Consider the following 11,089-nt stretch of genomic DNA (forward strand, 5'->3'; position numbering starts at 1 on the left):
GAGAGAATGTTGTTTTTTTTTTTACTTGGTTTAGTGCATTTTTGTTACCTCCTGCATTTTGCATTATTTTGCTCTATTCTTTAATTTTGTGTGCAAACGACATGCCAGTTTAAAAACAAAACTTATGTATAGAAAGTAATTCTGGATTGTAAAAACAATGGTAAACAGAAAGCTAATGAAATCCATACCAAAATTACACCATCTGATTCAAGTAAAAAAATTACTTACACTAGTAATAAAAAAAGACAAACACATCTCATGAATATAAAAGAAATGTCTGCTGAGTGTTTTAATTTAGATGTTTCAGAATGCTGCTGTATGTTTTGTGGGGAATCTGGGGAGACGATTTCATAGCAGAAGGCGTTAACGTGGCCTGTATTGATTTCAGTGGCGAACCAACAGGGCTATGAAACTGAGGAATACCTATCGCCTCAAGATGTTTGTTGAAGAGGAGTTCTCCACTGTTACTAAGAAAGCTCTCTTCTCTTTCCTTCTCCCCAGGCTTCCCCTCTTCTACTGGCTCAGGTTCTAGCATTTCAGCATCTTCTTTCTTACTAAAAAATTTGTCCAAATAACTGGTGTAAGTATTTTCTTTCTCAACGTGTTCATCTTTCCTTACTTCACAACAAAACTGGTCTATGAGGAAGCACTCCTCCCCACTACTTACAAACTGACTGTCCCAAGAAGTTTGGTACAGAGCTTCTAACTGTGCCAAATTAGCCATTCCTTTCTCCTGCTTCTCTCTGCTTACTGACTTTGATATTAATCCTTTCAACTCCATTTGAGATACCGAGCTATTCAAGTCATTTAATTTATCAACATCAGTAGACTCGTGTTGTAAACTAAGCTGAATAGTTTCTGCTATGAATGAATCAAAGTCAAATCCTTGATTCTTCTCCCTTTCTTTTTCAACAAGTTGCTGTGATGCTTCCTCAAGCGCTATCTGAGCTTTCACCAATCCATTCTTTTCACATTTAGACTTGCCTTTCTTATCAGACTTTTCTTTGCTCTGTTCCTTCCAGTTTGAAAGATCTATAATAAGCTTGGGCTCATAGTAATGGTTAACTTCACTGTCTCGCCAAACTAAATTATCTAGGTATGAAGATGACCTCATTTTGTAATTACAAGTGTGACTACATTCTAGATCACAGTATTTGTTTTCATGGTGATCTGAATACTGCCAGCAAGGCTCAGTAGAGAAGTGGGTGTCAAAAGCAGGATCCTCCAGATACTTTTCACGATCTCCATCCAAATATTTGCGAGGATCTACTTGAACTTCTTCCTCATCAGTAACATCAGAAAGAGCCCTTGGATCACGCTGAACTTCATCAGCTTCATAGTTATTATGAATAGGCCAGTCATGGTCTGAAAACTGACTCTCATGGTATCTGCAAAACAATTTCCTAAGCGTTAGCGACTAAAAACAGTCTTCTAGCTCGCAAGACAGAGACAGTGTCCTTACAGATATTCTCTTACAGAATAATGATAATTCAATAAAAATAACCTAAGCTTTTCCTCAAATTAGGTACCTCTTCCATTTATTTTTTTTTAAGTTTAATCTGGCATAAAGCAATCCTCATACGCATATCTTAAAGATGTAAGTCCAGAATTACGTACTATAGCTCACCCCATTGACAAAGCTCTTCCATAAAGTCTGACTTTAAATATGACTACTGTAATTGTCTTTACTGCTATATGCACTAAGCATTGAAAAAGAGCAATCCATACTTAAAACACTCTTCATGTTGATTTTTTTTTTAAAAAGACAAATATTTTGGGCAGAGAAAAGTCGTAACAGAGATTAAACGTTAGATTTTAGATTTCCAAGTGCATCTCAGGAATGTGTCAGCAGACCCTAATCAGTCTTATGAGCCATAAACCCAGTGATTCTCAAGTCAACCTGAAAAGGAAAGGATGCTCAAGAAGCAACATGACTTCAAACACGCAACAGTTAAGTCACATTACATGCTACAGTAAGCAATAAATTTACCTTTCCCAATTATAAATATGGCTGTGACTTTCATCCATCAGCAGAATATCATCTACCTCATCTTCAATGTGAAAAGGATGACTTGAAATAGGCTCATCCGTTGGAAAGGAATAAATGCTCATATAAGGATGGGACAAAGCTTCTTCTGCTGTCAATCGATCCATGGGACTAAATGTCAAAATTTGCTCCAGAAAGTCCAGTGCTGTGCAACAGAAGTTATGATTTAAAAGGAGAAAAAAACAACATTTTAGACATCCAGTATTAAAGATTAAAAGGCAATGCTTTGCTTTAGGAGTGTGTACCTGCTTAAAAGGTATATTTTGCCACCCATGATATATCACATACTAACACTTAATGGCCCAAAAAAATAAAAATTTGGCAGCCATAGGAAATGCAGAAGAGTAGAGATCAAATCTAGGATCTACAATAATTTATCCTAAAACAGGAAAAAAAAAAAATACTACAAGAAAGAATGCTTCAAGTTGAAACAGTATCCACCAACATGTGTCATGAAACATTGCTGTCAGCAACCAAGTTTCAAAACAGTTTGTTTTGGGGACTTTAAAAAAAAATAAAAAAAAATTCAAAGAGTTGTTTTAAACTGACACCATTCCAATGTTCTCTTATATTTAGAAGGCCAGTGTCTCAAAATATAGCAATTTTAATCAGTCTTTCAGTGCAGACAGGTCCAGCACAGAGGCATAATTCTACTCCAAAGATGATCATATAGCTATCACAATCATATACATAATTTTTTTTTTTTTTAATTACAGTAGATTACAGTTCTTCAGATCTTTAGAGAACGTATGGATTCTTCTAATTTAAATTCGGTTTTAACAGTCACAGGCATACACTGCTATGCTGTTCACCACTATTTTATTATTTGTGAAATATAGAAAATATTTTTTCAGAATAACTTACCTTCGGGACTAATGCCTGGAAGCAACTGAGTTAAAGGTTTGTGTGGCTCAGTCATATCATTTCTAATGTAAACTGGAATTACGTTGAGAAGCTCCTGACGGTCCTCCTCATGTACAACAGGAATTGATTCTAGAATCAACTGCATCTGTTCAAGTTCATGTGCACCTAAAGATCAAGAGAAAATACAAGCTGTCATTTCAGCTTCAAACACTTTCATCCCTGTGTATGAATGGCACAGGAAAATTTTGCGTTCTGAGCAGCTATATTTTCTGTACAAGATTCTACAAGAGAGGAAAAGCTATGGTACTAACTTTGAGTGGTAAGTATGAAAAGCTCTCAAAAATGCTGTTCATGAAGAATTACAGAACTGTTACACACAGATAAAGCAATGTAACCGCAAGGTTTTTGTAAGAATGTTTTTACCAAGTATGAGGTACGCCTCATCAATCATATCACAGAATGGCTTGGGTTGGAAGTGACGTTAAAAGATCATCTAACTCCAACCCCCTGCCATGGACAGGGATGACACCCACTAGCTCAGGTTGGCCAAGACCCCATCCTGCGGGGCCTTGAACACCTCCAGGGATGGGGCACCCACAGCTTCTCTGGGCAACCTGTGCCAGTGCCTCACTACCCTTACTGTGAAGAATTTCTTCTTAATGTTTAATCTAAATCTATCCTCTTTTAGTTTAAGACCGTTCCCCCTTGCCCTAACATTATCTACCCAAGTAAAGAGTCCCTCCGTTCTTTTTATAAGACCCCTTTAAGTACTGAAAGGCCTCAATGAGGTCTCCCTGGAGGTGCTCCAGCCCTCAGACCATCTTTGTGGCCCTATCAATATCCTATTTTTTCCTTATATACCATATACTGCAACCCTCTCTTTTCAGGTGATCCACCTAATTCATTCAATATTTGACCCAACTTTGAATTATAGGTCCCTTATTAATAAAAAGGGTTGCAGTCTAGCTCAGCAGGAGATCTCACTTGTGTCAATATTCTACTCTGAAATCCTGTATTACTGTCACATGCAAGACAAAAAACTATTTGCCATTTAAGCAGTGTAATCTTACTAAAAAGAAATAGTACTGCATTATAATTTAAATTACACTACACTTTTACCCAGTAAAACTTCAGATAAAGCTGAAGAACTATAAAGGCCTATAATGATGGCAAATTTGGGAGTAATGAATGACATCATTGTTTCAGCAGCAGCGTTCAATCAAATTGGAGTACCAAGAAATGCATTGTCTACTTCCATTTATTGTTCAGCTCCAAGAGGCACATAGCACCCCAGAGAGTCAAGTGGTGGATGAAATTATGCAAGACTGTTTGCACACCAGTGCTTCCCACCTTTAGCAAGAAGCTCTAGGCAGTCAGCAGTACTGTATGTGGCATCAAACACGAATAAATGGAGCCAGAAACAGGTTGTACCATCTCAAGATCTACACACTATCAGTTCACTTCAGCAGTTTGCATCACAGTCTGCACTGGAAATCCTACCACGTATCTGTCAGATGACAGAAAGAAAATCAGAGGCAAAGTCACTAAGGAGAAACTGAGCAAGACCTACGTTCCCCAGCTGAATTAGTACTGCCTCATGTTAACTTATTTGCTGAATTGAAAAAGCTGTTTTGTCAGCCTGCTTCAGGCTATTGCAAATTACTAATATAACCTATCAGACGCTACACTGTCTGTAATTTGCTCGAAATAGGATTCTAATCTATCATTATTTCATGTCCTATTCGTCCTAAAATTAATCAGCTTTTTTCAGTCCACTATAAATGAAATTAACATTTAAAAGTATTTATTTAAAAGAAAAAAAAATCAGAGTTATTTGAAATAGCTACTGAATCCCTCTGCATTGATATTCCATCCCTCCCTCACCCAGGTATTCTGGGATTTTCATCTCCATTCTTTCTTCCCATTCCCCTCAGCTTTCTAGAAAGCAGGATTCCTAAGGGATGGCTCAGACGTAGTAAGGAAGTTACAGATTGACCAAACCAAGCCCTCCAAACAAATTTGCAAAATAATTTTATTCAGAGTCTCAGGACAAGTTAACTAAAATCTCCAACCATTTTCGCTTTCCAAATGTATGACATTAAGAAATCCATTCCTCTTCAGACCAGAAAAGAAAAGGTAATGCTAAATTAATCAGAGGGACACATCCAGATCTAAAAATATTTCCTATGTATCTACATAATTCAACTAGGGTACATAAATGGGTCTACAAACTGAGGATTTTGGCTAAGATTAAGTTAAAAAAATCTAAATTGCTGTACGCTTTGGCAAATACTAATATAACTCGAGGAAAAACAAAACAGACAAAGTGTTACTCATGTCATTACATAGCATTTGCAATCCATCTATGCCAAATGCTGAAACCCACTGACTTTCTCCCATGTTTCACTCTTTTCTAACAGAAGCACTTGATGCAATGGAATCTAAATGCTCGGCTGATAAGACAAGTGTTAATGCACAGAGGACATTGCTCCAGTAGTTATTAGCTCAAAGAGTTAGCAACTCACTGCAAGTTAAGAAAGTCCTCTTTGCGTATTAATCAACGATTTCTATAAAATTATGATTTTACAGCGTGACAGTATTCCATTAAGAGTACTTAATGAGAAAATGCTCTCATTTCTTTATCTTGATGTATAAAGCGAAGAATTACTGCAGAGGTGTGGCTTCAGTCCACATGTATTTAAAAGAAATGTGAACTTTGAATTACAAGCACAGATCTTAATGGTTTTTATCTATATTACCTCAGTAATTAGGGCCAACAGGAGCAAATCCAAGAGCAAACTGGAATAAAACAGCTGCTGCTGCACAGCCCCCAGGGGTCACACAAAACAGGGGTTTACTTTAGACTAGCTCATCCTCTCTGTGGACTGAACGCCCATCAGCAGGTGGAGCACGTTGTGCGATCTCCGACAGTGCAAATGGCAGGTTCAGTTTGTCTGACAAGACTCTAGTTCGTGTACTGAGTTAAACCAATAGTGTGGTACGGGATGGCTATCCAGAGATTTGCTTCAAAAACATGCTTCTGATCCCCACTAAAGCACTAACATACACGCCCAATGAAACCAGAGTATTGGTTCCTATTTTACTAGAAATACCACCATTTTAACAGAAATATCTGTTTTACCAGAATTTGGAAGTTATGTTTCCCTGGTTTGCCGCACTGAATTTTAAAATTCTAAAGTCCTGCTAATACCACTAAAACACAAGAAAATCTGATATTTAAGCTGGCACTTTTCTCAGGTCAAAACAGTCTGTAGATGACTAAAAAAAAAAAAGGGGGTGGGTTGGGGAAGGCCTATTCTTTCATAATTTAAAATATAAAGAAGCAAGACATGATTAATTTGACTACATCAAAAAATCTTTATGAATATGATACTCGGACTGCTTGTAACTCTCAAATACTCCCTGGTCTAGCAATTTACTACGACATGGATTTAGAACACTGCTTATGCACTCAATAAATTTAGCTTAATTACAGGCAAATTGACCATATACATGTGTACTCAAATTCTGGTATTTATCTAAATACACACTGGTATGAGTAACAAATATTGAAATATTTTCTGTTTTACAAATGCATCAACTTGTAGTTTATTCCAACAATTGTCTAATAATACAGCGTATCCTGACAGTCAGTGAGAACTGATACTAGCCACGAGAATCTACCTTTCTTTAGGAACAGAATTAGGCAGTACCATTCCCTTTAGCGATACAAACATATACACACATTTTTATTGTACCCACCTGCAAAGAGGGTCTTCCCAGTCAGCATTTCAGCAAAGATGCAACCTGCAGCCCACATGTCAATGGCTTTAGTGTAGTTGTTAGGCGAAAGCAAAAGACGGGGTGATCTGTACCATTTAGTAACCAATCCTTCAGAAAGATGGCCCTAATAAAAATAAACAAACAGAACAAAACACTTACTTACGTTTTAAGAGGTATGTTTTTAGATCCTTCCCCTCCTCCCCTTATATTTCAATGCAATACTTCAAGACTTTGGTCTCATGTTCCCAGAGTCAGCACTAGACCACATACTACCTACTAAACTTCCTACCCTTTAAAACAGTGCTGTCTTTATGAATGAACAGCAGCAGATATATATGATACTATTTATTAGTCAGATAATTTTCTTATTCCCAGATGCCAAATAAACACACAGATAATAATGAACTCTCTTAGGAAACAGCATCTGAACCAGGAACAGAGTATCTCTGAATAAATTCCAGGAAGTAGCCACACAATTTGTGTACTTGTATACCATTTGTAAGCTTATCTAAGGCTACCACAGTTATGCCTCTTCACGTTACTCTTAAAAACCTCAAGTCCTGTATTCACTGTTAAAAAGAAATCCGCTTTTCTGAATACATCTAATAAAGTTCTTTTCTGCTGCAGTTATCCTAAATTGTTCCTATCTGAGATAAAAGATGTCATCCAGAGATCTGTTTTATTCGATTTGCAAACATTTCATTTCTACTGTGTGTATGATCCCTAATGATATCCCGCCTGCTAAAGAAGCCTTCCATGGACTATGTTTTACTCTAAGTACCTAGACAAAGACTGGCAATTTTATTTAATTCTGCAAGAAGGAAGAAAGATACCATTTTAAGGAGGTACAGTTGTCAGTTTATCACTTAAATATTCCCACTCTTCACGTACCTTGTGGGAATAATGAGGATCCATGATTCGTGCAAGACCAAAGTCACCAATCTTCAGCACCAAGTCTTCAGTATTAATGAAAAGATTAGCTGGTTTGAGATCTCTATGCAGAACATTTGCAGAGTGAATATACTTGAGCCCACGTAGCAGCTGGTACATGAAAAGTCTGGCATGATCTTCCAGTAAAGGGCCTTGCTCTAGCAGATTAGCCAGATCTGTCTCCATGTATTCCTGGACAATGTAAACACAGTTCAATTCTGTAAGGGAGCCCACGTCATCTGTTAACTGGCTTCCACTAGGACCAAGAATTTCAAATACTTTAACAATGTTATCATGGTCAAGTCTTCGAATAATTTTGATCTCACGTAGAGCATGTTTAACACTCTGGGGATCTGTAAGGACAATTTTCTTGACAGCCACTCTTTTGTCACAGTCATTGTCGACAGCAGAAAAAACTAAGCCATTTCCACCACAGCCCAGTGGTTTTAAGTCCATATACCGAGAGCCCAGATCAAAACCATGAATGTTCATGAGACTTTCAAATTTTTCTGCCATTTTATATTTCTTTACGTTTCTTTTTCCTCAAACTACTAAGCTTCTGTAAACACGCGGAGACACTTCCACTGGTATCTGAAGGAAAGGTCTTATAGAAAGGGAGAAGAAGCACGTGGCTTTGACTGCAAGATGGTTTCTTGACACTCTTCTTTCATCATGAGCCAGCCAGGCCTGTTGTGTCCCCTTGAATTTAGAGCCCGTAAGCTCTAGAACTCAAACCGAGCATAAGATAGAAAGATTGCAGCATTCATAGTTCAAGAAAGGTGCAGCATTTCTGCAGACATTAAAGAAAATACTCACAAGAAACTCAAACGGAATGAAATGACATACTATGCACTCAGCTCTACTGTGCTAAACTGGTTAACATTTAACAAAAATGTGAATAAATATGCACATAATAGGCTTCTATTAACATCCTCCTCCTCACAGTGCAGATACATTCAGTGTTGGACTGGTCCTGAGCAGCGTCATTCTATGGTGCTGGTAAGCACTATTTGTTCTTCCTCCTTCTTCCTCTCCTTTGTTTACAGTCTAGTTAAACAGGAAACTGGCAGCTCTTGATTTACAAAAGATGCCTTCTGTTAATGATCAGGTGGCTCCAGCTCACCACAATCACAATCAAAGCTACCATCCATCTTACTCCGCGACAACCTGAAAAGAAGACAAAACAGATCAGTATTCCAGTACATACAGAAGGACGTACTCCTTCTCCTTCTCAAGCTGTCCTAAATACACAACTTGTGTCCATTTGCAAAATAACAAACCGCCACAGAAGCTGAATCACTAGAAATGATGTATGCTTTTCATACTTCTCATGGAGGGAAACTGTCAATAACCACCAGACAGCTGTTTCTAAATATATACTGTGAAAGTTTTACATATAACCCATTGAGAATGCAAGGCTCACAAATCAAAAATCCTATTGACTTCTAATAAAGGGAATATCATAGAAAACTTGGAATTCTCCAGTGCAGCTGTTAGCTAATAACAGCAACAACAATATCCTGTGCTTCAGTCAAATTTTGAAATGATTCTTTCCACTCAATTTTTACTCAAAGAATTATTTTTTTTTTAAACCATTTTGCGTAATAAGACATAAGCGGGTGCCGTTCACAAAAAAGGGTAAGGTTTGTACACTCCCAAGATTTGCTGAATTTAAAGAATATATAGCATGCATCCAGTGCCACTTATAAGGCTTAAATCATAGCTAACTAATATCTCAAAGCACGGTTTTGCCTCTATAGACTGATTGTTGCAGAAATCACAGGGGTACTTTGTACACGTTTGACGAATGTTACTAATTTATCAATTATTTCCACAGTTAGAATATCTCGATTACAGAAAAATAAATAAATGACTACATTTCACATAATAACCAGTATGTTCTATAACCGTTTCATCCTCTGATGTACTACGGGCACTTTCAGACATCATTAATTTTTTTAATAGCCTAACAAATGCAATTACTATTTATGAAAACCAAAGCAGCAATTTTCTCAGTAGGTTTCCCTGTCTGCAGCAGCAGAATGCGGTCAAGGAGACCATGTTATATTTTTGCAGCATATCCTCATAACTTCTTTCAAAAGCTCAAAGATACTACAAGCAGAAGAAACAAAAGGGGCACCTTACACGGCATGGCAAGTTTTGGCCAATTCCAGTCCAAGTCACTTGTATGTGACCGCAAGAACTATAGTGACACTGAATCACCTGATGTCCTACCTTCAATCTTAAATTAACACATTTTAGCTCTTCAACCAGCCCTCTAAATAAATGTAAAGGTTCTCCAAGCTATCCCATTAATTACATGGATGTATTCTCTTAAAACTGTGCTAACATTTCAGTGAAACAGCCAGGAACACGCAAAACAAGTTGCTACACACTGCCACAGTCCTAGCAGTACAGCAACCGATAAATTATTAACATTTTCTAAATAACGTCCTCTTAACTCACTAATCAGAATCGCATGCAGAAATAATAACAAAAAAGGCACATGGGGAAGCAACTAAGACTGCTTTAACACACCAACCACCACCACTCCTAGGGCTCAGGTCTGCCCACCACCCAGACACTCCATGCAACCACCTGGCTTGCATCTTCCTGCCCCAGCCACCCAGTGCCCGGGCGTGCACCTCCACGTGACAAAGCATGCGAGGAAGGAAAGGAAACATGCCATCCTCTGCTGGATTGTATTAAAAAAAATAAATCACCAAATGCAGTTCTTCTGCACAAACTGTTAAGCTGTCCTCTGCTGTCTGGCCTCTTGATTTTTATTTTTTACATAGACACCTAAAATCATTTTCTCCTTCACATGCACCAATTTCAGGCTCACTCATATTGAGCTGTTGCCTGTACACTACTTTATTTCACTCCAAACCATTTTCTGTTTAATCCTCCCCCCCAAATTGTTACAGAAATTCCTTTTTGAAACTTACACATGCTTTAAATTTCATGCTGACTGGAGGTCCAAGGCCTCTGTCCAAACATCCTGCACTAAGTTGTACTTTATAACCTTAGGACTATCTACTACCAGTTTTATTCTCCCCCCTAATTAAGCCTATTGTTTCACACTGCTGATGTCTTCAATGTGCGGCAGTGCTACATCGCTTCGCACCAGTTGTGCGACACATATGGAACCTCTACTTAAGCTAGCTCTGCTAAACAACACGGGAACAGGCTCAAATACGTCCCACTGACTCATCAGCAGCAAGGAGCGAGATCTGCTCATCTCCTCACCACAGCTCAGCCGTTCCCGCAAACGCTGTGACGAAGCGATGGCAGCAGCAGTAGCAGCAGCAGGAGAGCAGTGATGCCATTATTGCCTCCCTCAAGGGAAAGGGAGTCAGGTCCCACTTCCTGAGGCAGGAGTCCTGATTTCTTGTTCCGAATCCCTGAAACGATGCATTTTTAATCATCGCCTTCTACTATGCCCTTCCAGTAGATAACCACGAG

At 38.2% G+C, this 11,089-nt stretch overlaps 1 protein-coding gene across 1 annotated transcript; it reads right to left on the reverse strand.

The window, feature by feature from the left end:
- Positions 1-9: 9 nt before the first annotated feature.
- Positions 10-8,327, reverse strand: MAPK6 (mitogen-activated protein kinase 6). Its single transcript, XM_048060133.2, has 5 exons — positions 7,586-8,327; positions 6,674-6,818; positions 2,912-3,076; positions 1,991-2,192; positions 10-1,388 (listed from the first exon to the last, which is right to left on the reverse strand). Exons 1-5 carry the CDS (start codon positions 8,138-8,140, stop codon positions 290-292), a joined length of 2,166 nt encoding a protein of 721 aa, XP_047916090.1. The 5' UTR covers positions 8,141-8,327; the 3' UTR covers positions 10-289.
- Positions 8,328-11,089: the final 2,762 nt, after the last annotated feature.

This window comes from Anser cygnoides, chromosome 11 (assembly GCF_040182565.1).
Source record: "Anser cygnoides isolate HZ-2024a breed goose chromosome 11, Taihu_goose_T2T_genome, whole genome shotgun sequence".
In the NCBI taxonomy this organism is placed as follows: domain Eukaryota; kingdom Metazoa; phylum Chordata; class Aves; order Anseriformes; family Anatidae; genus Anser; species Anser cygnoides.